This window comes from Apiospora hydei, assembly GCF_038363865.1.
Source record: "Apiospora hydei strain CBS 114990 chromosome Unknown utg000010l_segment0_segment0, whole genome shotgun sequence".
Classification (NCBI taxonomy): domain Eukaryota; kingdom Fungi; phylum Ascomycota; class Sordariomycetes; order Amphisphaeriales; family Apiosporaceae; genus Apiospora; species Apiospora hydei.
In genome coordinates this window covers 2,528,850-2,554,858 of record NW_027117369.1, presented here as the reverse complement: position 1 = coordinate 2,554,858, position 26,009 = coordinate 2,528,850, and the positions used below count along the sequence as shown (strand labels likewise).

The 26,009-nt window shown below is 55.6% G+C and overlaps 10 protein-coding genes across 10 annotated transcripts; 4 read left to right on the top strand and 6 right to left on the bottom strand.

The window, feature by feature from the left end:
• Positions 1-415: 415 nt before the first annotated feature.
• On the top strand, positions 416-1,834 carry PG997_015033 (uncharacterized protein; the record flags this gene model as incomplete). The annotated part of the gene is made up of 4 exons (XM_066819347.1): positions 416-595; positions 712-1,084; positions 1,228-1,345; positions 1,411-1,834. 4 exons carry the CDS (start codon positions 416-418, stop codon positions 1,832-1,834), a joined length of 1,095 nt encoding a protein of 364 aa, XP_066661535.1.
• Positions 1,835-2,381: 547 nt separating this feature from the next.
• PG997_015032 (UDP-glucosyltransferase A1) lies at positions 2,382-3,821 on the bottom strand (the record flags this gene model as incomplete). Its single annotated transcript, XM_066819346.1, has 2 exons — positions 2,382-2,588; positions 2,691-3,821. 2 exons carry the CDS (start codon positions 3,819-3,821, stop codon positions 2,382-2,384), a joined length of 1,338 nt encoding a protein of 445 aa, XP_066661534.1.
• A 1,188-nt stretch (positions 3,822-5,009) lies between these two features.
• Positions 5,010-6,207, bottom strand: PG997_015031 (uncharacterized protein; the record flags this gene model as incomplete). The annotated part of the gene is made up of 3 exons (XM_066819345.1): positions 5,010-5,318; positions 5,482-6,089; positions 6,153-6,207. The coding sequence occupies 3 exons, from the start codon at positions 6,205-6,207 to the stop codon at positions 5,010-5,012; spliced, it is 972 nt and encodes a 323-aa protein (XP_066661533.1).
• Positions 6,208-7,156: 949 nt separating this feature from the next.
• Positions 7,157-8,852, bottom strand: PG997_015030 (uncharacterized protein; the record flags this gene model as incomplete). The annotated part of the gene is given in 3 exon segments (XM_066819344.1): positions 7,157-7,439; positions 7,454-7,952; positions 8,165-8,852. The coding sequence occupies 3 exon segments, from the start codon at positions 8,850-8,852 to the stop codon at positions 7,157-7,159; spliced, it is 1,470 nt and encodes a 489-aa protein (XP_066661532.1).
• A 735-nt stretch (positions 8,853-9,587) lies between these two features.
• Positions 9,588-11,876, bottom strand: PG997_015029 (uncharacterized protein; the record flags this gene model as incomplete). The annotated part of the gene is made up of 2 exons (XM_066819343.1): positions 9,588-11,582; positions 11,649-11,876. The coding sequence occupies 2 exons, from the start codon at positions 11,874-11,876 to the stop codon at positions 9,588-9,590; spliced, it is 2,223 nt and encodes a 740-aa protein (XP_066661531.1).
• A 1,520-nt stretch (positions 11,877-13,396) lies between these two features.
• PG997_015028 (ubiquitin-conjugating enzyme) lies at positions 13,397-13,992 on the bottom strand (the record flags this gene model as incomplete). Its single annotated transcript, XM_066819342.1, has 2 exons — positions 13,397-13,649; positions 13,778-13,992. 2 exons carry the CDS (start codon positions 13,990-13,992, stop codon positions 13,397-13,399), a joined length of 468 nt encoding a protein of 155 aa, XP_066661530.1.
• A 786-nt stretch (positions 13,993-14,778) lies between these two features.
• On the top strand, positions 14,779-16,847 carry PG997_015027 (uncharacterized protein; the record flags this gene model as incomplete). Its single annotated transcript, XM_066819341.1, has 2 exons — positions 14,779-15,021; positions 15,042-16,847. 2 exons carry the CDS (start codon positions 14,779-14,781, stop codon positions 16,845-16,847), a joined length of 2,049 nt encoding a protein of 682 aa, XP_066661529.1.
• Positions 16,848-17,667: 820 nt separating this feature from the next.
• PG997_015026 (uncharacterized protein) lies at positions 17,668-22,336 on the bottom strand (the record flags this gene model as incomplete). The annotated part of the gene is made up of 2 exons (XM_066819340.1): positions 17,668-21,809; positions 21,877-22,336. The coding sequence occupies 2 exons, from the start codon at positions 22,334-22,336 to the stop codon at positions 17,668-17,670; spliced, it is 4,602 nt and encodes a 1,533-aa protein (XP_066661528.1).
• Positions 22,337-24,607: 2,271 nt separating this feature from the next.
• On the top strand, positions 24,608-24,940 carry PG997_015025 (uncharacterized protein; the record flags this gene model as incomplete). The annotated part of the gene is made up of 1 exon (XM_066819339.1): positions 24,608-24,940. One exon carries the CDS (start codon positions 24,608-24,610, stop codon positions 24,938-24,940), a length of 333 nt encoding a protein of 110 aa, XP_066661527.1.
• A 216-nt stretch (positions 24,941-25,156) lies between these two features.
• PG997_015024 (uncharacterized protein) lies at positions 25,157-25,998 on the top strand (the record flags this gene model as incomplete). Its single annotated transcript, XM_066819338.1, has 2 exons — positions 25,157-25,910; positions 25,952-25,998. 2 exons carry the CDS (start codon positions 25,157-25,159, stop codon positions 25,996-25,998), a joined length of 801 nt encoding a protein of 266 aa, XP_066661526.1.
• Positions 25,999-26,009: the final 11 nt, after the last annotated feature.

Here is a 26,009-nt window from a genome sequence, read left to right as displayed (position 1 = left end):
TCCACAATCATTATATGATTCTATTTATGACTTTCACATCAAGTCATCGGGTTGTGCTGTGCCTGATTAGTACAGCCGTCAGTATGACGTTCGCGAGAGTTGATGTGCCGTACGGTGGCGCCGATAGCATTGAACCACCGGAAGCAAACATTATTGCATCGACATGCGATACCCCTTACATTTGATATAACACAGCTGAAATATGATGCCCAAGGTGTTCAACTACACACATGGTCTTGTCCGTATAAGCAAATGGAAACCTCATGGTTAAGCCATTCCGCTTTTCTTTCAATTCGGCTCAACACGTCAACACTCGAGGACCATTCGAATCTCAGGAACGAAAGGCGCACAAGAAACAGCCAAATCACACATCTTTACTTGACTCTTTTCAACGTGCATCAGCTAGCCGAACAGTATGTCAGATTCGACCATCACTCCAAGGCATAATGCTTCAAAAGACCCTGCGCCTGTAGTCAACGGCTCCCTCTGGATGATGACAGCAGTCGCCATGACCTTTCTATTCCTCCGCTTCTGGATCAAGATATCTCGAAGGTGCGGCCTGTGGTGGGATGACAGTGTTTTGGCTCTTTCGTGGGTATGTAGCTTCTTTCCAGATCTTGGCATCATATCTCGTTAGACAACGACAATAGAGCAAGCTCATGGTCGTGGTGACCTCACAATGCGAACACTTCTAAGAACCTTGACCCCTAGGCAACTCTCGTCGTGAACAACGCCATCGTAAGTGCGCTGCTGAGCCTTGGCTTCGGTACCGAGCAACCATACACTACCCACATGGCGATACTGTTGGCGATCTCCGGGAACACGACGCCCTTTGCGCGCGTGTGGAGCAAGACCTCTTTCGCCCTGACCCTTCTCCGTGTTCTCGACACCAAAGATCGTTTCCAGCGACTCTTCATCTGGTTCGTCATCATCTCAATGCATGCCTTGTCCATACTGTATTGTGTTATGGTATGGAGGCGCGTCTGCGAAAGCCAGGCCACCGAAGATAGTGAGGCGGTGGGCCGTATCCCTGGTCCTTGCATCCCCTTGAAAACAATTCTGGCGCTCCAAATAAGTAACATCGGTACGTTGCCCCGCTCCAATCTGTGTTAGCATATTACGTTGTTGTGGTGTAGTTATCACTGCGATAGTGGCATGAAGAGAAGAGACGGAAAGAAATGGGAAACTCATTTTCAAGACATGTGCTAACTGGGGAACTCTGCATAGCATTATCGGCGTTTATGGATTTTGCTCTTGCACTATTTCCTTGGGTTATCATTTGGAAAATCCAGATGAGACTGCAAGAGAAGATAGGCACGGCGGTTGCGATGAGCTTGGGTATCCTGTAAGTGCATATCTACCTCCCTACTGTTTAGCGAGCGTGATGCTTCCCCCGCAATGTCTGACCAGATCTGGCTCCAGGGCTGGTATTTTCGCCATACTGCAAATCAAAGGCATCTTGACTTTGGCTGGGCCCGGCTACAGCGAATACAGGCTTGCTACCCTGTCCATCGTGTCGAGCGCGGAGCCCACCATTACGATCGTCGCCGCCTCGATTCCGGTCCTCCGCATCCTGCTGCGCGACCTGTATCACAAGCCGACACTGGTCGAGGTGTCGGCAAAAGGCACATCGAGGGCCGAATTGCGTAGGACTTCGACCAAGATTGACCGAAATACCAGCACCGACCAACCCCATGGGATCACGCAGAGGACCGAGGTGGAGAATGAGTACAGCCGCAAAAGCAGCTATGCCGCGCATGACAACAGAGGGGTCGGGTACGAAATGGATGAATGGGACTTGGGATTACCAATCCAGGCAGGCACAGCCAGGTAGATTAAACTGATTGCTGGCAGACATATTCTTAACTATTCCTATCCTCAAATTGCTCAATTTGGAATTAGATTGTTGGATTGGTGATCTTGAAACTGAGCGCCTCGGAATGCGACAAGCTCTACGAAAAAGAGGGCCGGAGGTGGCCTGTGCACCTGGATGGGAAAGAGTCATGCAGCTTCCTGTTTTCCTACATCCTACCTCCTACTTAAAGCTGCATAAGCGCACCGATCTTCAACAACCAACACCCGACCAGTCGTCTCAACGATTGGATCCAAAGCTCGGTTAGCTCAGTTGGTTAGAGCGTCGTACTAATATTCTCTCACCAGAATACTTAAGTAATGCGAAGGCCATGAGTTCAAGCCTCATACTGAGCATCTTCTTTTTTGCTTATCCTGCATATCGATGATACCCCTCTTTTTCTTTTCTCAACTATGCGCAACAGCAATTGCTTTTGACATCATGCGTCCATTCAATGTCTATTATATTAGGTTGTGCTACAGTGGGCGGCCAACAGTGCCAACCATAGATGGGGTTTCCCCCTAGTCCGCTAGTTCCCCTTGCTGTACAGCATGATCTCCCTCTCAATGATGGTGTGACAGTCCAGGTCACGGTTCTCCTTCATCAGGCGCACAGCGGCCGCCTTGTACTTCGGATTGCCCAGCACTTTGTCAACGGCGGCGGCGATTTGCTCGCTGCTTGGCGTTTGCGTTCTCAGATTGACTGCGAACCCGGCGTACTCCGCTCGCGCAGTGACCTAAAAAAGAGCCGAAAGTCAGTCAGTCAGCCGAACAGCCTTGCGCATTACATGTTTCACATCAATGTTCTCCCTGCGTCAAGTAAATAGATAGGCACCTACCTCAACTTTGTCCTCAGTGATACCCGCGACCACCATGGGTACTGCGTTGATGACACCGTGCGTCATGCTGCCGTAACCGCCATTGGACACGAACAAGTCGGCGTGCTCGAGCGCCACGTCGTACGGCAAGTAATCCACCACCCTCGTGTTCGCAGGGATCTCGAAGTCCGCCGGCAGCGAAGCGCCCTTGACGCCCAGTATGGCGATGACAATCACGTCGTCGCGCTCCGCAAGCGCAGCGATGGTCGGCATAATGAGCTCTTCGTAGCCGACCGCTAACGTCCCCTGCGCGACGGGAATGACGGCTTTCTTCTCCGCGGAACCAGCCGGCAGCGCCGCATTGGACCGGATCTCGGACCACCAGGACGGGTACTCGAAGTTGGGGCTGACCCCCTTCTTGGGCAGCGCGCCCGCGTAGCGGATCGACGGGTGCAGGTCAGACCGCGGGTACTCGAGGCTCGGGCTGCACAGCTGGAACATGGTGTCGAAGGACTCGAGCCAGGCGTCGAACAGCGCGCGCTCGGGCATGCGGGTGCAGCCCATGTCCGTCAGGATCTGCTCCTGGCGCTCGACCAGGTGCCGGAAGGGCCCCTGCATGAGCCCCGCGTTGAGGGCCTGGTTCCGCAGCCGGCCCGACTCGGTCGCGTCGGGCGGCATGCCGGACCCGAACGGCGCCGTGTCGACGCTCGACACGACGAGCGGGACCACGTTGAGGCCGATGGTCTTGGGGAAGGCGTCGTAGCCGCGCGGCAGCGGCGCGCCGTGCCGGAAGGCGAAGAAGGCGAGCGAGACGGTCTCGGCCACGACGACGACCTCGCGCGCCGGGTCCCCGCGCTCGCGGACCCGCTCGAGCAGGGTCCGGATGTGCGCGGTCCGCACCGGGATGGCCGGCAGGAAGAGCGTCTCGATGTCGAACAGGAGCCGCGGCGGCCCCACGGGCAGCGTCTCGCGCTGCCGCATCGCCTCCTCCGTCGCGAACGGCGCCGTCTCGAACCACTCGGCCCCGATGGCCTCCACGTTGTCGCGGAACTCGGGCGCCGTCATGAAGATAACCTCGAAGCCCTTCTTGACCAGCTCGCGGGCGACGTGCAGGGCGGGCAGCGTGTGGCCGGCCAGCGGACACGCCGACATCACGATTAGGGGAGTTGGCGGCGCTGGCTTCCGGCTTCGCCATTGGTGGCGGCTTCCTCTCGGTGGAAGTTACCGCCTGTTCTTCCTTCGTCGATGGTCATTTTGGAGACTTGAGACCCAAACACAAGTGGACAGAAATGAAATAGGAGAGTATATGCTCAAGAATTGGAAATCTAAAGTACGGTGTCCTGGAAGGGGAAGCACCTTTTAATAGGCAGAAGAAATGAGGGCTACTGTGCAACACCAATTGACAGTGCATAGCAATAGGCCAGGCTGGGGGGGGCCTTTTATGGGTATAAAGTGGTGTAGTAAGCTCGTAGCACAGCCTATCGTGAACAAGCATTGTACCAGAAAAGCACTTGTAGGCTATAACGGGTCAGTGGGCAGCACTAACTGACTATCTGATATCGACAGGGGGACGTGGCCCCCGCTGGCCCCCTATATTCAGCCGCATCTTCAACAGCCAGTGTCAATATTCCTTCTTACACCCCCACGTGCCATTTCCACCTTCGCAACGTTGAATATTGTTGCCAGCCTGAGAAACATATGACGGACAACAAGGGGCGAGCGAGGCACAGCACGCACTTCACCCCCTCTGCCTCCTGCCCCCCTGAACTAACCGGATGAGGGTCGGACGTGGAGCTAGTGACGCGCCGTCGCCCTACCATCTATTAATGGCTACAGCCTTACGCCCCATACAACCGGGTTGGGAATGAGATGTGATATACTGGTGATTTATAAGCAATTTCATCTAGCGGTCAATGTCCTGGTGACGCAACCTTCGGCGGCGGCTTTCCGATAGGTAGATATACGATTACTTGCTTTTCGACCGTTGGCGATGGCAGAAAGCATAAGAGTGAAGACTTGCTTTTCGTGTCATCCCCCTTTTAATCATGAGGGGCCACAACGATGTTCAGGGTTTGCAGATGCAATCTTTCGAAAGTCGACTGGCTAGGCTATTCCTGGATTGATATGCAGTGTAAATTCAGGGGTATCGTACTGCCTCGACCAAAAGACAGATGTATGAAGTCCCCCTTTTGACCATATGAATACCACGTGAAATACAGCCCCAGCCATCCTCTATCCTTTCGTAAGTAGCGAGGAGCAACAACAGCCTCGAGGAACATCATTGGCAGCACTTGTCCTAAAGACCAACACACCCGTTTGCCCATCCGCCTACCTACCTACCTATTCAAACAGACCGCGCATCCCAGTCTGTCCCAGCTTCTCTTTAAACCGCCTCTCCGGCTCGGCCAGGATGGCCCCGATGTTGCTGCCGTCGGTCACCGGGTAGAGCGTCTCGAGGGGCACCTCCCGTACCTTGGTCACACGCTCGCCCCGCTCGTTTTCCACCTTGATGCACTCGACGATGTTGCCGTCGCCGTACTGCGGCTCCTGCAGGAGGCGCAGGGCGATCTCGGCGCACTCCTTGGGCGTCAGGCCGATCTCGTCGGGAGGAATGACCATGTGCTTTTGGTCTTCGTCGATCATCGGGGACTGTATCTCTCGTGTAATTAATGTTTTTGCTATTCGTCAGAGGAACGGGATGATGACAAATTGATTGTTGATAAAGTGGCTCCATATATAATAATGTGGAAGAAATAGAAAGAAAAAAAAAGAAAAGAAGGAGAAGAGAAAAAAGGAAATAACTGTCACGTACATGTACCGTACCCGGACAGATGCACGAGTTCCTAATCCCACAACTCGCCCGCAGCCCGCCGAGCGACCGGGCCATACTGACAATGGCCGCCTTGCTCGCAAAGTACAGCGGCGTGAGCAGGCCGTGCATGTAGCCCGCGACGCTGCCGAACCAGAGCAGGTTGCCGCCGGCCTCGCGGTGCTCGAGCCAGTACGCGACGGCGATCTGGGCGAGCCGGATGGGCCCCGCCGTGTTGACGGCGAGGGTCTGGTACTGGCTCCGGGCGGCGCCCGGGTCGTCGGCGGGCTCCATCGTGTTGTCCGACGTTGTTGGGACGCCGCCGGGCAGGTTCCAGAAGGTGCTCGAGCGGGGCTCGAAGACGCCGGCGCCGTTGACCACGATGTGGACGCGGCCGTAGGTCTGCAGCGCCGCTTCCCAGAGGGCGCCGATCTGGGCCCAGTCACTCATGTCGGTGGGCTGGAAGACGGCGGAGGGCCGGTCGCCGCTCTCGTTGCCGGAGCGCTGGTACTTCTCCAGCGTTTCTTGGGCTGCAGGCTTGAGACGGAGGTCGGCCATCACCACTGAACACCCCGCCTCCAGCAGAAGCTCGGTCAAAGCATGATTGATGCCTAAGTACATATATGATCAGTGGTGTCGAGGAAGAAACCCGAAAATGAAAAAGACCGACTTACCGGATCCAGCGCCAGTGACAATGGCGATCTTCCCCTTTAAGTCGAATGCAGACATATCCCGCTTCTTGCTGTTTTTTATTTTTAGAGTTCGGTGTTCTGGTAATGAGTCACAGATGAAACGAGTCAGTGAGAAGTCACAAAGTTTAATGAGGAAGCAAGAGCAAAGAAAGGGGAGAGTTATTTGAACTTCCGACCCCGAGCACCTCGGCCGTGGCCAGATTACTCCGCATCACGAACGCGAGGCAGTCACACAACTGCAAAACGACGTATATGCAGTGCCTCCCACACCACTGCTTGACAGCAGAGTCTACCAGCCTATCAGGTGGAGGTTGTGATAGCCTATTGCATCATGTAGCTATCGGTGTCACACATCGTCCGACCGAGCACACGCGGGTGCGCGAGTTTATGCACTGACGCCCGTCAGTCACGGGACACGAGGTAGGCTGGCGGAACATTGCTTTTTCTCCTCAGAAAACCATCATCGCGAGCGCGCGGGGTTTGGTTGGGCGACGGAAAAGGTACCGCTCATGGATGAACGAAGGCATGTTCGTTTCAATTGGGCGTGGCATACGTACATATGAATGCATATGACTATTTTCGGTCCTGCCTGATAAGTACCCATTCCTCCAGTTTGCATTCGAGCCAAGACGGAAGCGGCAGGCAACGCATGTTGACCCCAAAAGTGGTTACCCCGCGAAGCAACGACGCATGAAAAGAAAGCATGCTTCATCGATCCAATGACCAAATACACCCCCTCTCCCCCAAGTAGCCTCAGTAAGTGCTATACCTCCTCCTCGAATAGGAAGCTCCACCCCCAATGAGCTCTCTCGTCCATGATCTACCTATGTCACACCAGCAAAGACACAGCGAGTGAAAGCCCGACGACGATTCTCTCCAACAATGAGACAGAGGGGTGAGCAGAGCTCCTGGAAGCCGACGGTGTCTGGCCACCACTTCCCGAGGGCCCGATCCGCGAAGCAGATGGTGGTGGTGTGCTGCTGCTGCTACTCGCAGACGATGATGCCGCCGTGGAACCGGCCCGCGTGGAGGTCGGACCAGGTGGAGCCAATGAAACCGGTCCGCCCCCAACAACCGTCATGGTGGACGACGACCCCGTGCCTCCGCTCTGCACAGCAGCTGGCGACGCTGTCAGCGTGGTCACCATCAACACACCAGCTGTAGAAGCCTGACCGCTTCCACCCATCATCGTAGTCCCAGTCGCCCCCACCCCCGCCGTCATCGCCGTCCCCTTCCCCTGACAAGCCCCTCCCTTTCTGCCCGCGGCCCCTACCCGAACATACCCATTACTCCCCGCAATCTTCCTTACGAACTCGCTCCCCTGTATGCCCTGCCCGAAATTGGTCGCCCGCCCCGCGTCCTCGACCGCCTCGGCGCCGGCGAAGAGCGCGCACTTGAAATTCGTGACGGCGCGGGGCCGGCCGCACGAGCAGCGCCACGGGTTCCACTCCGGGTCGCGCTCGACGTACAGGTTGAAGGCCGCGCAGGCGCCTGAGGGGTCGGCGTCGCAGAGGGCGGCGCAGGCGGCCGGGTCGTACGCGGGGAGGAGGTGGTAGCCCATGTAGCACGGCGCTGTCGATGCCGATGAGGTTATGTTGCTGCTGCTGCCGCTGCTGCTTTTGGCGTCGTCGTGTGCCAGGGGCGGCGCGTTGGTGGCCGCGTACAGGTCGACGAAAGTCGGGCGGTAGCCACCTGGCACCGCGGCGCGGAGGGAGGCGTTGTGGAAGGGGGCGTAGGAGAGGAAGACTTCGGGGGTGTCGGGGCTCATTCGGGGGCCGTGGCCTGTATGGGTTATCAAAAGAAAGCTACATTAGCTCTGATTAAATCAATCATGCGCAGAACGCAATGTTGGAGAGAGTAACACGAGCGAGCTTGACGGTGGATGTGAGTGAACAACACCTCAAGAGATAGAGTGAGGGGAATCTGCGAAGTGACGGACCAACAACATTGGAACACGTAAAAGTAGAGACTGGAGAGAAAAGTAGGAAACCTACCCCCTGGCTGCTTGGCACACGGATCCTCCGGGTTGACGAACCCGCAATACGTGCCGTATTCGTACGGGGTAGGACAGGCCGCATCAGTGGTGAAGGCGAACGTGTTCGTCCAGCTGATAGGTGTACATCTTGTAGTCTTAGCTTCGGCCGCCGCAGTGATATCACTGGTATTCATCGTCGCCGTCATCGTCATACTCGTCATCGAGGAGGAAGAGGAGCCCCGGAGCTTTTGTTGGGCTTCGAAGGACCGGCTGGTACTACTGCAAGGCACGGAGGTAGTCGTTGTGACCATGGCAGTAGTGTCCCGAGGGTACAGTAAAGCCGAGTTATCATCATAGCGGAGATGTTGTGAGTGCTGCGCAGTCACCTTGTGGAGGTCTGGGTATCCTTCTTCTTCTCCGTCGTCGCTTTTGTCAGTGGACGTGTCCATTACATCTGTGTCACTTGGTCCGGACCCGAGGACGGTCTCGTCAGCATTTTCGTCTTCGTGCTTCTGGAGGTATACCGCGTCATTGTCCGCATAGTTCCCGTTCACTTGCAACGCCGTCGCCGCCGGCCCGTCTTCGCCGACACGGGGCTCAGGCAGGACAAGCACAACGCCATCATGACGATCACGGGTCAATGAAACGGCATCCGCACCAGCGGCGGCGACGACAACGAAACTGGTCAAAAGGGTGATACTGGCCATAGCCGCAAAGCTTTTTGATCTTGTAATTCGCATGTTGGGGGCTGCCGCTCGTAGCATCATGTGGTTGGGAAACAACAGAGCCGCTGTCCGATACGACGGCAGCCAGATGGATCCATGCATTCCACCCCCCAGCTGCCCACATGGTTCCTATATCTATCTGTCCAAGTCTCAGGTCTCCCACCAGATTAGAGCATGTAGATTGAATTGTCGTCGCTCCCCCAGCCCCCCTCCCAGCCTCATGTTCTCCGATGGGTTGCTATATTTTGACATGTTCACGAAAAAGGGGGGCGTAGAGCCATATGGCATATAGTGAAAGGATAAACCGGCCGAATTGGCTTAAGAATGTCTTGGAAAGTAAGCCTCGCATGGGGTCGAACAGACTCCGTGGCTTTTCTAAAGTGGCCGGATTGATGACTTGCATCCAGAAGCTCTACTAACCCCCTTTTGAGTTCCCACGTCAGCATCTAATGTGAATAGGGCGAATGCCACGCCAAACTCAGTTGCCAAGGTCTCAAGCGACAGCTAAATTGATTGCATTAGTCCGACCCATATTCGGTCCTTCACGTCTTGCAGCCAAAGAGGTCATAGAAGTGAACTTTGAAATGAATCTTTGATTCGATATCATGTAATAACAGAAGCTAGCTACCTAAGATATGATATTCCCAAACCGTAAACACCGAACATAATACATGACAGTTTTGTATGCGACGGCAACGAAGACAATGATGACATGGTCTAGTAGGCGACTTGGACGCTCAGACCATCCGTCTCACGATCAAAGTTGCGGTGCAGCGAGATCTCATAGAAGAACTTCTGCACGAAGCTAGCGCCCTCCTTGGCGATAGTGACCGCCTCGCCAAGACCCTCGGGACTGACATTAGCCATGGTGACCACACCATACGACGCCTGGGCGGTGCTGTCCTGCGAGATGGTGATGGCAGGGAGAGCGAAGGCGAGCTTGAGCAGCGCCGTCGCCTCGCCGGTGCCACCAATCGTCTTGAGATGGCCGAACGCCTCGCGCACCCAGTGGATGGCACGGCCGCTCTTGGACAGGGTGTTAATGGACTCCGCACCACCAGGCACGAAGACGGCATCGAACATAGTAGATCGCATGCCCTCGAGGTGGTGGTCGGGGACGACGCCACTGCCAGTCTTCTTGTCGGAGCCAGCGGGGTAGATCTCGCTCCGGCGGGGAGCGATGGTAAAAGGCAGGGCACCGGCGGCAGTGATGGCCGCCTTGACGCCGTTGTAGGCAGTGACGTCATAACCATCGGCAATGATAATGGCGATACGCCGGCTCTCGATGGTAGGCTTCTTGGGCGCGAACTCGGTCTGGCTGAGGCCCTTGGCCTTCTTGCCATGGTTGGGCCTAGACTCCTTCTGGGGCACGGGACCGCCGACCATGGTGGCCACCTGCTGGGCCAAGTCGATATCGATATCGGCCAGACGAAGGGCCATGCGCTCGTATACGATGGGGTCGTCGCAATGGTCGAGCTCGAACGAGAAAGCGGCGATCATATGAGCACGCTCCGGAGGCGACATGCTGTTGAGGAAAAGCTGGGCTTGGTTGAAGTGCTCCTTGAACTTGGGGCTGCGTGCACGTTGCTTGATGCCCTCGACCTTCTGAGGGTAGTCGACATAGGCGCCCTCGGAGTGAGAGGCCGGGGGCTGGATATCGAAGCGGTTGGGCCAGTAGTTCACAGTTCCCTTGGTAATCTTGTGGCGTCCCTGTCCATCGCGGTTGAAGTTCATGACGGGACACACAGGACGGTTGATCGGAAGCTCCTCCCAGTTGATACCGAGACGAGACAGTTGAGTGTCCTGGTAAGAGAAGCTGCGGCCTTGGAGGAGGGGATCATCGGAGTGTCCAATACCAGGGATCATGTGTGAAGTGCAGAAAGCAACCTGCTCGGTTTGTGTGAAGAACTCATCGATGTTGCGGTTGAGCTCCAACTCGCCGATGTTTCGGATGGGTACGAGCTCCTCGGGCCAGACCTTGGTGGCATCGAGGATATCGAACTCAAACTTATGCTCATCGGCCTCAGGGATGACCTGGATGCCGAAGTCCCACTTGGGGAAGGCCTTGTTGTCAATGGCCTCCATCAGGTCCTTGCGGTGGAAGTCAGGATCTTGACCAGCAATCTTCAGCGCCTCATCCCAGACGAGGGAGTGAACACCGAGATGAGGGGTGAAGTGGAACTTGACGAAATGGCGTTCGCCCGCCTTGTTGATCAGAGTGAAGGTGTTGACACCGAAGCCCTGCATCATGCGGAAAGACCGAGGGATGGTTCGGTCAGACATAGCCCACATTTGCATGTGTGTGGACTCGGTGTGAAGGTTGGCAAAGTCCCAGAAATTGTTGTGGGCGCTTTGCGCTTGGGGGACGCCATTGTGAGGCTCGGGCTTGACGGAGTGGACGAAGTCGGGGAACTTCATGGCCTCCTGAATGAAGAAGACGGGAATGTTGTTGCCGACAATGTCCCAGTTGCCCTCCTCGGTGTAGAACTTCACGGCGAAACCGCGAACATCGCGAACGGTGTCTGCGGAACCACTGCTGCCGGCCACGGTAGAGAATCGCAGGAAGACGGGGGTCTCGCGCGACGTGTCGGTCAGAACGTTGGCGAAGGTAACATCTTCGGCGCTCTCCTTCAGGCGGAAAGTACCGAAAGCACCAGTACCACGGGCGTGGACTACACGCTCGGGAATACGTTCATGGTCGAAACGGTGGATCTGGTGAGAGTTGTCAGTAATGAGACCAGTATGAAAGCCATTGGCTTAAGGGATATGACTATTCACCTTTTCGCGGCCAGGCACGTCCTCAACCAGATGAGGGCCGGTGTGGTCGTTGCTCACAACCTTTAACCAGTCGTCTGTGTTGCTCTGCTTGACACCGAAGTCCGTGGTGATGCGCGAGTCCTTGGTGGGCTCCTGGATGTCGGGCTGCATCTGGGCAGCCTTTGCGTCTTGTACGCCCATTGCGGTCTTGGCCTTGTTGAAAGTGTCTGATACAATGTTGGATGCCATGTGAACGTGATATCGAGGCGTGGGAGGCTCGACGTTTTCACGGTACTGGTTTCTTGTTTTAGATCAGATGATTGATTGGATTAGAACTAGAACAACATGGGATCAGGTACACGACTGGGAAGCAGATGATGACCAGCACCAGGCAGCTGGTTTATGTATGCTCGAGCCGCAGCGGTTTTCCATCACGATCGCTGTTGCCAGCCATTGAGCGGTTGACTCCATTGTAACGCATCGATGATGTCAGAGAAACGGCATGGAGGTTATGGCCGGCATTTGCAGGAGGGTCGGCGGAGCTGTGGGCAAAGGCTGGCAGGCTGGAGCGGCCCAGCTTGGCATTTACTGGGGGCAATGGGCAACAGAGCGTGGTATTGTGCCTTCTTTGCCCGTAGAAAGTGCTCTGGTAGGTATGTGGTAGGCAAATCTTTGTTGAGCGATGATGCGGACATTTTCAGATCGCATGTCTTGATTAGATCTCGAAGGCCGATGATTGGCCGCTGCGGAGCAAACGTTCCAAACCCCCCGGTCTGCCAGTAACACAATGCATGCAGCTGTAGGCATAAACTCCCACCGGGTGGATTGGCCATGCCTGGCCGCCAATGGCAAAGAGGTTGTTTGGCATTCTCGAGGCATTGATACAGCACTTCCTGCTTACATATTCCGAGCTTCTTGGCAGGCTAACCGACTCGATTGCCGTCAATCTTGAGATGGCATTTCAGAAACAGGGTGCCGGAGGAGAAATATCCCTCCAAACCAGTCACACAGAGCTGTCGCCAACGCGTCTCGTTGCGATCTGGCGGGGTTGTCTTTCGTCACGCCTAAGATCCCGAGAGCACTGCGACACAAGGACACATCGGCCCTGTTACCAGTCGTCGGATACCTGTCTATCATCAGTTGACCGGCAAGCAGATGCTTGATAAACTATCCATCTATCTCTACGAGGGCAGACTTGAGCTCCAAAAGGTGATACTTGCCATGCTACTACCTATGTACAGTCTACATATGAACTATGAATCCGGGGTGGGACATGATCAACCTCCATACCCGTACAAGTACCACTCCTTGCCACGTGTGTATATGAAGCAATTACAAATCGATAATTCTTTCTCCGCGCGTGGGCGATCCACTCCGCAGCCAGGCCGCACCCTACGGTCGCGGATTTGTCTGTGCCAACTACATCTATCAAACGAGGTGCCTTATGTAGGTAGAAACCGCGTCTTGTTGCGCGTTTGGAAGCTTTTACGTCGTCGGGAGATAAAACCGCCGGGAACAAATATTTCCTGAGCATCACGGAAACGCTTGGTAAGCATCCAAAAACTCAAATACGTAGTAGGAACGAGAGGCGAACAACAAAATAAAGTTATGCAATCATTATTGTGTCGTAAAAACCATAAACACCGTGCTATGCATGCTTTGTATCAATAATCCGAGACAAGGAGCTCGGCCACAACCCCTCGCAGACGGCCGGACGCAACATTATATATAGGTAGGCACCGGAATCCTACGAGTGGCAGTCACCCAACTCAGAGACCCAGCATGCGCCGGACGCCGTCTCTGACCTTTTGCTCGTACTCGGCCCTGCGGTCGCGCCACATCTTGGCGGCTTCCACGTTGGCGGGGCTCTCGTCGTTGGGCTCGGCCAGCATGCTCATAACGCTGATCAAGATCTTCTCGACGGATTGGATGGGGCTCCAGCGCTCCGACGCGTGCTCGTAGTGGTTCGGGTCGTCGCCAGGGGGTGCAGAATGGAGATGCAGACGAGGCCGCTGGGGTAGACTGCAGTACGCCATTTGTCAGTCAAGTCATTGCTGAAAGAGGGAGAAGAGGTAAGGAAGGGGCAGAGAGCAGCGCTGGAGCATCGCATAGCATGCATACCGTTGGGGTGAAAGATCTCGCCGAGGAACTTCATTGTCGGCGGCGCCAGCGGATAGTCCTTGGGGAATTTGAGCTCGGCAGGGAAGATGCCGCCTTCGAAGGGAGTACCCTCAGGCCCCTGGATCAAAGCCTCCCATTGCAAGAGGTCGTCTTCGCTCACGGGCCCGGCGGTGATGCCATCCGGAGGGTTATTTGTCAAGGCGCGATACTCCTGGAGAAGTCGGCGGTGCGCTGTGGATGCCATTTTGCTGGCGTGGATTGCGGGATGGTTGGGACCTAGGCAAGGTCGGCTGGGCAGCTAGGAGGTTCAATTGCGACGCGATATGGTGAACCGCGGACCCCACTGGCCTCTTACGCTCTACAGCAGAGGGCAAATGCTTATCGATTAGATAAAGATCCGATAACACTACTTGCTGGTCGGTCATGGTTCTGGGATCTGGTCGTATTCTGGGGGATTGTTTGCCTTCCATGCTAGCTGTAGTAAAAAGATTACAATCTGATGAAAATGCCAAACTGAACATCCAGAAAGATTCAGTGGCAGGCTTGTTTCATCACAGTATGGTGATCCAGCCAAACTCGGCAGATATGAGCAACATCTACGTCACATCCATAATGGTCGATCGCTTACAAAAGATCGATTATCCAGTGCGTCCCCGTCCAGTAGGCACACAGGTAATGGGTTTCATCGTATTCGCTGCAATGCCGACATGAAATACAATAGATGATCACCTGTAAATAAATATGCATCGTCTGAAACATTCGCGTCCCAAGAGTAACTAAGTTGTTAACCTATGCCAGCTCCTCGACGATCGTCTTGATCGTTCCCTAAGCCGCCTGCCCGCTTATCCTGAAGTGGGAATCCTAGTCTGCCCCGGCCTTGGCATCCCGTCAAGCTTTGACTCGGGCTCGCAACTGAGCTGAGCGCTGAGCTCGAATTGGCGACTAAGCTCCAACAGAACAGAGCTCCTCCCCTCCAACCCACCCAAAATTTACAACCAGGCAATAATCAATCAATCGCCAACAGAAAGCCATGCCACCGCGATTGGCATTGCAGCCTGCAAAGGCCGCAAAAGAGGGCGCGAGCCTGCTCAGCCGATCCGCAGGCCCCGACAGCCAGGCCATCTGTTTCTTCTGTTCTCTGTCCCGCAACGCCGCCCGACCTGCTGCCGGATCCTCCCCCACGCGACACCCGAGGCGGAAGCCTCTCAACAATACCACTGCGCGCCGCCTCCAGTCCACAGCCACGGCGGCTGCCGTCGCACCTCAGACTCATGTCTCCTCTTCTACTGCCAGCGCTACTTCAGACTCGGACCCCGAAAAGAGCTAGAACATGTCCTGCTCGATCTACAGAAGCATGCCGCCAACTACGTCAACCTCTCTAGGCTGCAACTGGCCATTTCCGGCTTGCGCCAGCAGCCCGGCCACGAGTCGATACGAGTAGCGATTCTGGGCTTGACGAACTGCACCGACGCCGGCAAGACGGTGAAACACCTCCTAAAGCTGCTCCTGGCGGATCCGTTGAAGACAGAAGAAGAGTGGGAGCAAGAGATCGACCAGCACAACCTGGCCCAGCCAATGATCATTCGGGTGGGAGCTGAAGAGCACCAGGAGCTCGGCACCATGTCCATGACCAGGGGCAGCCTGCTCCACGAGGTCAATGTCTCCTCCATAGCGCTGAACGGGCACAAGCTGGAGCTGCTCCTCATGGAGACGAACCCGTACGCTGCGGCGCAGGACGAGGGCCTGGGCGCTTTTGAGGACGCCGTCCTGGTGCCCACCGTGGACATCCCCACCTCCAACACGGGCCGGTACACCCCGATCACCACGCCGGTACACAAGGCGCTCCTGGTCGCCGATGGCCTCCTGGGCGCGGGCTCCGTCACGACACTACCACTACTAGAAAGCGAGAGCGTCGTTGCCGCCGCGGTCAACCTGCCAGACTACAAGCCGGCGGACGCTTCGGCGCTCCCCTTCACGGTGGTGGATGTGGGGACCGCAGGGGCCGGCCTCCGCCTGATCCGCAAAGACATAGGCAATGCGATGGAGTACGAGCACAAGTGGTACGAGAGCAACGTGCCGAAGCTCGTGGAATGGCTCAAACAGGATGTGGTTTCCACCGCCGAAGGAGACACCGCCACCAAGCCCCCCGTGCGCCGGCTCATCGCATCCCTGCTGCAGAACGCCTCTGCTTCCATACAGCGCGAGGAAGCAAAACAGCTCTCCTCTACGCTGTCGTCGTCGTCATCATCTGCTGCTTCGAAACCCAGTACTTCCCACCTCCAGCGGGGTCTTTCCCAATGGGCCGAGACGGCGCACACCGAGCTGCAAGAGCAGCTGGACCTCGCGTTCACGAGTCAACGTTGGCGGAAGCTCAGCTGGTGGAAGCTGTTCTGGCGCGTCGACGACGTGGGTATGCTCACCACCGATATCCTCAGCCAGCGCTTCCTACCCGGCGCCGAGCGCAACGCCATCTTCCTCGCAGGTCGCATCGAAGAAGCGGGCGTCCCCACCAGCAGCTTCCCCGTCACTTACACCAGCCCAGCTTCCTCTCCGTCATCGACATCTTCATCAATACCGTCTGAAGTACAACAACCGAAGCCGTCTCATGTGGTCAACAACACCACCAAAACAGCAGGCCCTAACATCGCCCGCTGGCCCACCAGCATCCCTACCGCGCGTTCCTACCTCCAGAACGAAACGATCCCGGCCCTGCAAGCGCTAGCCCAGAAGTTGGTCTTACAGACCCTGAGCACCTCGGGCCTCACCACCTCGCTCGGCGCCCTCGCCTACTTGGGCACCCTGACGACGGGCCTGTACGAGGCCGGCGCCGTCGCGGCCCTGGGCATCGTCTGGAGCATGCGCCGCATGCAGCAGCGCTGGGAGGCCGCGCGCGCCTACTGGGAGGGCGAGGTGCGCGAGGAGGGCCGCAAGGCCGTCCGCGGCGTCGAGGTCTCGGTCGCGCACGTGCTAGATCGCGACGCGGCGGCGCGCGGCGGCGATAGCATTGGGAGTTCGGCTTCGCGCGAGGCAGAGGCGGAGCTGGCGAGGGCGCGGGAGGTGGTGGATCGGGCTACGCTGGCGCTGGAGAAGCTGAAGTGAAATATATTGAATAGTTGCTGAAGAAGAAGAGAAGAGAACACCACTCAGACCAATGCCTGATTGAGCGGCACACTTGACGTTACAAGATGGAAAGCATGTAGGCAAACGCCCCTGTATCACATATGTACGATATCGTATTAGTCTGTTGACGGGAAGAAACGCACCCCGTGTAGAGCTTTATCGCAGCCTTCATTTCGTCATGTCGTTGGATTGCCTACCTGACGTTGCACCATAGACATGAACCCGTGGTCTTCATAGTTTATCACTGAGATGCTTCAAGGGCCCATTTACCTCCCCACAACCGACATGATGCCTGGTAATCTCACAGTAGTGTTCCCTAGCTTATATCGAGCTCGTTGGCTTGCGCATAAGATATTTCAGATTGTTTAGAAACCACGGCGAAGAAATGGGTATAAGATCAGACAAGTACATGGGAACGTACGCCAATCAATCACTTGCCTTCATTCGGGTGACTTTGAATACACGAGTTTCTGCTAAGCATTACGATGGGCATCCCAAGAACGAGTGGGATGAGAATACGAGGTGTCTAGCTATGCGATCAGAAACTCAACACCTACACCTTAACTACAACCAGTAAACAAACACCAACCCAATGAACCGCATCCCCCCCAATTTCCCCCATTCATTACCCCTTTGTCCCATTTCTTCGACACGTTGGGCAAGCACACGCGGTGAGGTGCGTCCCTGCCATAGTAAAGCAACACTCGCCAAACTCCCCAGCTACGTTTCCCAAAATGCAGATGCAGGACATCGAACCGTCTCGCTCCCCATAACCCACAACTCCATGACCTCTTGCGCTTTAATACCAATCGTCGCCCCAATCTCCCCCAGAATAGTCCACAGTGACGGCCGCCGCCGCCGCCCAACCATCGCCATTACCAGCCGTTTCGCTCGCGTCCAGACTTTCGGTGCTGTACAAGGTCGAGACGTCATCTGCGGCCGTGTACATGGTTTGCATCTGAACGTCCACATTGAATGCTGCCGAGCTATCGTAATCCGTCGCTGCCGTGTTGTAATCTGTCGTTGTGGTAGTGCTATAGTCCGCCGCTACCGCGTTGTAATCTATTGTGGTAGTGCTGCAGTCCATGGCTGCCACGTTGTAATCTGTCGATGTGGCGGTGTTGTAGTCAGTCGCTGCCGTGTTGTTGCTGATGCCATACACATCCGTCGATGTGGTTGACATAATGGAATTGTCGTTGTAAGTAGCTGACGGATCAAATTGCGCGTATTGCGCATTGTTCACATTGTTCTCGATGTTGATGTTCGTGATGTTGACTTCATTGCCGGTGTCAGGTACCGCCGCAGTTGGCGCAGTTGACGGTTGTGTAAAATATGAATCAGATGCTGCCACATTGTTCTCGATGATGATCTGGTTGTTCTCTATCACTGTCGGTTGTTGCGAGTATGCCGCCATTGATGATCCACTTGTGTTGCTTTCGCTATTCATTGTGAAGTTCTGATTGATGGTCTGCTGCTGGTTGATGAAGGTCTGCTCCGGGGGTGGAATATACTGTGGCTGCTGACTGGTGAAGTATTGCCCTTGCATTTGGGGTGGTGGTTGGTTGACCATGTACTGCCCTTGGTGCCCCTGAAGAGGTGGTGGACTCATCATGGGCGCTTGAGCGGGCGGGCGCTGTTGCATCTGTATCGGCGGACCTTGCATAGAGGGGTTTTGGACCGCATACGGTCGGCCGGGTGCCTGTCCGCCACCTGACTGGAAGTTCGAGACTGGCTGTTGGACTGGCTGCATGCTGGGACGCGGACCGGGTAGCCCCTGGCTCTGCGCAGGAGCAGTCTGCGCGTGCACGTGAGGCGGCCGCTGCGGGCGCGGGGGTTGTTGCTGGCCTGGCTGCTGAGCTTGCGACGTGTTGTAAATCTGGGACGCAGCCATCGCGCCAGCGACGCCGTCGCCTCCCATGGACTCTGCCATCAAGGCGCCTCCAATAACGGCAGTCGTCTGCTGAAAAGCCGGGCTTTTCCACATCTTCTTTGCCCACTTCTTCATATCTTGGCCAACATTGCTTAGAGATGCCGCGGGATTTGCATTGGACGGGCTCTGAGTCTGATAGGGTACCTGGGCTTGTTGACTCTGCGAGGCATTGACTGGTGAGTTGATGCTTTGATGCCCTGTGGTCGGAAGTGTATGGCTGTGGCTTGGTTGTTGAGCATACAATGGCTGAGTGCTATGCGGCGAGTGCATTGCTTGCCCTTGTGGGGACTGTGCATGTGCGTTCCATTGGCTCTGGATTTTGCCTGGTTGCGAGAGGTTCGCTGGTGCAGGTTGCTGCTGCGGTTGCGGGTGTGACGCTTGATGCTGTTGCTGTTGAACAGGATGCTGCGTGGGCATTTGGGACGTTGCTTGTCCTACATGATTAGATCCAGGAAGCTGCTGAGGTTTCGGAGGCACCGAGTACGGGATACCCGAAGAAGGGGTCGCGGGAGGTGTTTGGGTGCCCTGCGGTGGCTTATGCATCATTTGCTGTATTGGCGCAGGATGGCTGGATGGACCGCCGGGTCCTAATGGAGTACTACTGCCCGGACTATGCGGTTTGCCACCCGCCTGATGAGTGCCAGGAGGTCGATGCACGGCGTTCGGATGTTGAGGCGAGAAGGACGCTTGCGGGGCAGTGTGTGCATGATTGAAGGGAGGCTTTGTTGTAGCACCAATATGTTGATATTGCGCTGGCGTTTGCCCAGGGATTCCCGGGGAACTATGTGCCGAGCCTAGAATGGACTGGAAGAAGCTGAAACCTGAAGCAGACGTTGGTGTTGGTGCTTGGTAGAGGGAAGCAACCGAGGCTGCCGGGGAGGACACTTGGCTTTGGACCACAGATGCCGGTGTTGTCATGGGCGACGGCCATTGTGAGTATTGCGAGATTGCCGAGGTAGGTCGTGTCGGCAGTTTGTTTGGCATCCCCATAACTGGCTGCTGGACAGGAGATGGGCCTTGCCCCTGAGGAACTGCGCCATTAGGATTACCCGTCACAGCTGGCTTCTGAGAACTGTGAGGAGGTCGCTGGACCTGTTGCACCAAACCGTTCTGCGGTGGTTTCTCTTGGTGTGATGCTGGTGTCCGTTCCGTGTTCATTGTCGATGAATGTGGCGTGTGTACCTGCTGCGGTTTGACTTGTGACGGAGGCTTGGACGGAGGCTTGGGCGGAGGCTTGGAATGCTGAGTTCCTTGAACCGTACCCTGGCCTTGAGGTACCGTTGACTGGAAGGGTACAGGGGCTTGAACTTGACTTCCAGGCCCATCTCCTGGTGCCTGAAGAGGAACATGGGGCCCCGACGTTGTCTGGTACTGGGCTCCCGTGTCCGATTCATTAGATCCCGGTTTTGCAGGTTTATGGGGTCGAGGCGCGGGGTTGGAGATTGAATCAGCTGTAATAGGACTTGGTAAAGACCCATTGCCGATGGTATCTGCGTTGCTGGTAGCAGGATCTCCCATATGATTGGGCTGCGATGATTGATTCGGCTTTACCACGCTCCCACTCGCTGAACTTGACAAGTCTAAGGCCTGGCTCGTTGCTGATGTGTGTGAACCATCAGTGGTAGCAACCGGTTTCGGAGGCTTCAAAGCTGCAGGTTGAGTATCACCATTGACTGTTTCATTCGCATGAGAAGATGGGGAGGAGGGTTGGGGTTGACTGGATGCCGCGTCGGTACTATTGGTATGACTAGGAGACTGCTGAGTAGTCGCATGCTCTGACGAGTTCCCATGTTCATGTGCAGCTTGCGCTTGCTGATTATGCTCCGGGGCGGCCTGCGTTGGGCTAGTGTCGATTGAGAGGACTGGATCCGATGATAACTCGGCAGGCCGCTCTGTGGCCACTAATTCTTGGGCCTCCATAGTCTGGGGTTCCTCTGACTCTAATGGATCCTTTCCCGGTTTGATCTCATGAAAGACGTAAAAGCCCGGTCCGAGCCCAGACGCTCTAGAGGGGGCAACGTGAGACTGAGATGGCAGTTGGTCTGGCATGGTGTTGACTCGGTGGAGATGGGGCCGGTCGTCGTCGTCGTAGTCCGGGAAGTCCGGCATTCGAAGTGGTTCTTCACTATCATGATACTCCTGCGTAGGTGCATGTACGGCTGGCTTGAGATTTGGCGCAGCAGTAGGATTTCCTGAGACAGTTGATGCATGAGGTCGACTCTGGCGAGATTTCGCAGGTTTGAGCACCGAAGGGCAGTGAGTCAGGTCCGCGTCCCTCAAGGGAATTATATCGTGTTTCGAGCCGGGTGGGACACGCTCATTTTGACTCTGGCTCAACGGGCCTTCGGAGCGAGTGGCGGGTCGAAGGACCGTTGGGATGGGGGAGTGCCGGATCCCGGGTGTGGAGCAAGGCCTTTCACGAGAAGAGCTCCTTGGACCCGTCGTTGGTGTCAGAATTGTCGGGTGTCTGTTGATCGCCGACGTTGGCACTTTTGCTGGAAAGGAGTACCTCCGTTGATCCAGGTTGCCAAGTTCACGATTCTGAAATTCCATCAATGAACTTCCCGAAGGCACCAAAGAAGATCGTTTAGGTTGCACGGACTCTTCTGCACCAGGTTTGGCCCCTGGCTTCCATGCTTGGAAGGGTGCGTTTTCTGGGGAAGATGCTGTGGTCGAGATATGCTGCGTGGTCATCGAACTCTTTACCGACGAAGCGCTTGGCGATTGGCCAGAGGGGTGGTCCTTATCCTCCAATGGCCTAAAGGAGAAAGACGCAGACACCAGCGGATATGCACCTGTTGGCTGTACGGGAGCCGGTGGCGAGGAATCGTTATTGGCATTGGCGCTTGTTGGACTTTTCTCTGCGGGTGGACAATCTGGGCCTTCCGACGACAGTTCAGCTAAAGCAGTCCCGATGAACGATTGTGATGCATCAAGCTCAATTGGTGCTAACTCGTCAGCACATTTCTGGGTATCTTGACTCGCCAGCTCTGCAATGAACTGGGGTGGAGCTATGTGTGTTGAAGTTGCAGAGCCAGAGCCAGGAGTATCGTTCAATCCGGCCGAAGGTTGGGATACCAGTGGCACTGGTGCATGGCCGGCTTGTGTCGTATTTGAAGACCCATGGTTTCCCGCTGCCGTATTCTCCATCTCTGTCGGTGTATTGGTATTCTCTTCTTCGGGGGTGTAAGCGTGTCGGCATAACCCCCGGTCCCAAGTACATAAACCCTTCGGGATCGAAATAACCAGTTGCACCGATTTCGTCGATCTCGGCCGGCGGCTTCTTTTTGCGCTGGCTCGAGTTGGATACAGCGCCGCTCGGGGTTCCTTTCTGGGTATCCCGCCGCTTCGTTTGCATTTCGCTGGCCAGGCGTTCCTCCGGTTCCATGTCGAAGGATCCAAACCCCAACCCGACATACTCGGGGAACTCATCGCCGGGCTTCGGAAAATGATACTGTACGAGGCCCGTAGCCTTGTATCGGTATAGCCATCGTGTGCCATCGTAATCCCACTCCCAGCCTTCGGGGAGGGCCGACATCACGTCTACCCGGATAGTCGAAAGGGGAATCGATGGAGTTGGCTGCCTTCGCTTTGACGTGCGGGGGCCGACAGTCCGGCCTCGGTCAAGCGTTGTGACACGGGGAGCAAGCGCGGCGCTATTCAGGGCCCGGCAGAGGGACCGCGGAGGAATGGAGATGGCACCAATACTGCTGTCGCGTGTTGAAACTTGAAGCAGATGAGGGAATTGTGTATTCGAAATCGTTCAAGAAAACCCGGATGGCAGTTGGATCAATTAGCTTGGAGACCACCCCTTCACGAGCGAGCAGCAAATGAGAAGCGCAGTGGGCGATGCCGCTAAGAAAGCCACAGAACACGGTCGGAAACCATGGAGCTTAAGCACATGCAATCATCCATAACAGACGTTTGGTAAGGAGTGACGACGAAAGGGGAAGCGTGGAGAGTGGCCCGGCTTTGGTTGGGGCTCTTGGTACTGCTTTACGGTCGCTGGCTCGGATTGCGCGTTGCGGCTGGCATCTCCCCAGCCATGTAAAGGCACCCAGTCAACCAGCGAGCCCTTTTGGTTCCTTTTCCCACTGTTCCAGCAGACGGGAACGTTCGGGCTAGCCTGCCACGACCGACGCGCCTTTGATTTGCGCGAAGCCTCTTTGGATGTGTTCAGCTGCCGGTGGCTTGCAGGAGCTGAACTTTAGGGCCAAATAGATATTGCCCCATGTTCGCAAGAAGCATTCCGCATCCTGCCCAGGCGTCCAGGGCAGACGCTTCGGAATTGATGTGCATTCATGATCCAACATCCCGAACGGTGCCCATTCGATTCGATGTTATCGCCAAGCAAGAGTTGTAGAAAGAAGTTTGATGTTGGAAACTTGGGATTAAGAGAGGGGGAGGGGGCTGTAGGGGGGGATTTTGGTTCTTAGTGGTTTTGTTGGTCTGTGCGTGGCGCGGAACGAACTGGACGGCTAGAATGTGTCCCCAAACTGCCGTCCCGCAGGTACCAACCTAGAGGGTATGGAAGTGCATACAGGTGATGAACATGACGCTTCGTTCAACGTGGGCAGGGCCTGCTCAAAACAGAGCAAATGGTTTTGTCGCTTGTATGCGCACCATCATCAACAGAATAACTGCTCTCTGAATTCAATGGTAGCCCTCGAGAGGGTCTCTGCGTGTAGTGCCTGAAGTCCCTTCCTGAAGTTCCTTTCCTTACATGCCGAGTGTCTGCCATGAGCATGTTTGCAAGGGCTGAGGCCCCAACATTTATCTTCAAGTCGCTAAAAGGCAAAGTCCCATGGACCTTGGGAGAACCACAGCTGAAATCGTCATAGAACTACCCCTTATCGAGAGATAGGCTCCGGTATCCAAATGAGCAAGCGCTTAAGCATGGATCCAGGGCGAGGTCAGTTTCGCCGTATCGGCAGTGGAGGGCAGAAGTTGACTGGCAACCCTCCCGCGAGCTTGGGCCCGGTCAACGGTCTGTCGTCTGGGAAGGGAACGATGTTGAAAGAAGCTACAAGTATCCAGATAATAGGCCATCTTACGAACCGAAGCAGCAACCCCGTCCGGCGTTTCCCTTGTTCTCGAAGAGAAGGAGTAGCACTGATGCTGCCTCTGCGACGAAGCCCAGACCATCTACGTTGACCAAACCAGTCTTGGCAGACGTCGGCGTAGGAGTCGAACCCGAGCAGCCAATGGATGACCTACCTCCCATAAAGAAGCTCTGCGAAAAGTGCCGACTCATTAACCCCCAGAGCCTGAAACTTGGCCTTGAACACCATCGCCTAGCCGTTCTTAAGGAATCCACACGAGACTGTACTTTCTGTCTGAAGCTCTACGTCATAATCCGAAGCGGGCTTTTGACCAGGCTAACTGGAAGTCTCCAAGTTATCTTGGACGATTCAGTGATCAGGTTTGTTGACCTTGACAACGGGAACAATGTCGGAAACGTGTAAGATACTACCACCTTCCTTTTGAACTGGAAGAGGCTGATTTGGTGAGGTAACAAGGCCTTGGAACGTTTTCACCAATGAGTTTGACCCAGCAGTAAAATGCGGTATCACACATAGACGGCGTCTTTCAATAACGAGGTCCAATGAATCGTTTGCGGTCGCCCGGGCGTGGCTCGACGAATGCCTCCTAAAGCACCGCAAGGCGTGGAACCCCTGGAGTGGCTCCGAGCCATCACCCGCGCTACTTGGATCAAAGCCGCCGAGAAGGCTGATAGACCTGCAAAGCGAATGGTGTCAGCCCGGACAGGCAGCATTGATCCAACCACAGTTACACAGTGTCTACGACTATGCTGCATCGAGCTATTGTTGGGGGTCAGGTCCAGGGGGCCACGTGGCTCACCACCAAGGCAAACCTAGACCCTCGATACAGGGGATTTGGCCAGTCTGCTCTGCCTCAAACGCTATGGGATGCACTCGTCATCGCCGAAAAGCTTGGCCTCCGCTATATGTGGATCGATGCGTTATGCATTGTGCAGGACGACGAAGAGGACTGGGAACTCGAAGGTTCGCGGATGGCCAGTATCTACAGTAGTGCACTCGTCACCATCGCGGCGGCGTCAAGCAGCTCATCCCACGACGGGATTTTCAACAAGCGATCTATTACTCCCCTTCAGGCTTAGGAAGGCCTTTTCTGCATCGAAAGCGAACTAGGAGACGGCCGGCGCAGTCGGCTCTACTTCCAGGGACGAGATCCAGATCCTTGGCGAGGCTCGCTCCGTCACCTGCGGCTGGGGCCACTTTCCAGTCGCGCTTGGTGTTTCCAGGAATGGGCTCTTTCACCCCGCATTCTTTACTACACTACCAGCCAGCTTTTGTGGCGTTGTGCGCACAGCTACATGGCTGATAACCTCAGGGCTGAAGATGGTCTCGATAAGCTATGGGGCACATCATCTGCCAAGGGAGATGTGAAAGCGTTTCCGTCTGATCTCGATGCGAGGACACTTTCCACAAAAGATGTCATCCGAGTGTGGTATGGAACCACAGTGCCGAAATATACGCAAGGGAAGCTCACCTACGACAGCGATAAGCTGATTGCCATCAGCGCTCTGGCGGAAGCGATTCATGTCAACTGCAAAGACGAATACCTGGCTGGACTGTGGCGAAAATGCATCATTAGCGGTCTGCTTTGGGCGCGGCGTGGTCCAGGAGCTAAAGCCACGGTATACCGATGCCCTCCCTGGTCGTGGGCCTCGCAGAATTCCAGCGTCGACTATATAATCCCAGTGTGCGAGTCCGACGACGACGGTGACGGAGACTCCGCTTACGACTGCGAGGTGCTGGCTGCTGAAGTCGAGACAGGAAAGCACAACGCCTTCGGCAACGTGAAATCGGGTTATGTGCGGCTGAAGATTGCAATACTGTCGGCTTGGGCTTTGCGAATACCCATGACCAAGACCCAGCCTTGGTACGGCGAGTTTGAATGCTCCTTATTGTTGTGGGACGATACAAGACCGACAAGTATTCCAGCCATTATGGACGACGACAATTGGATGGCCGGACGAGTTGTCTGCGCGCTGATTGGCAACAAACGACTCCTGGTACTTCAGCCTGTTCATCCGGGATCTAGCAAGTACAGAAGAGTAGGAATAGGTACATGGGAGGGTATATACAGAGAGTTTTGGCCTGAACAGCCCTCAAATCTCTGGGAGAGACGGCTACGGCAAACAATGAGAACTGAGATTACTATGA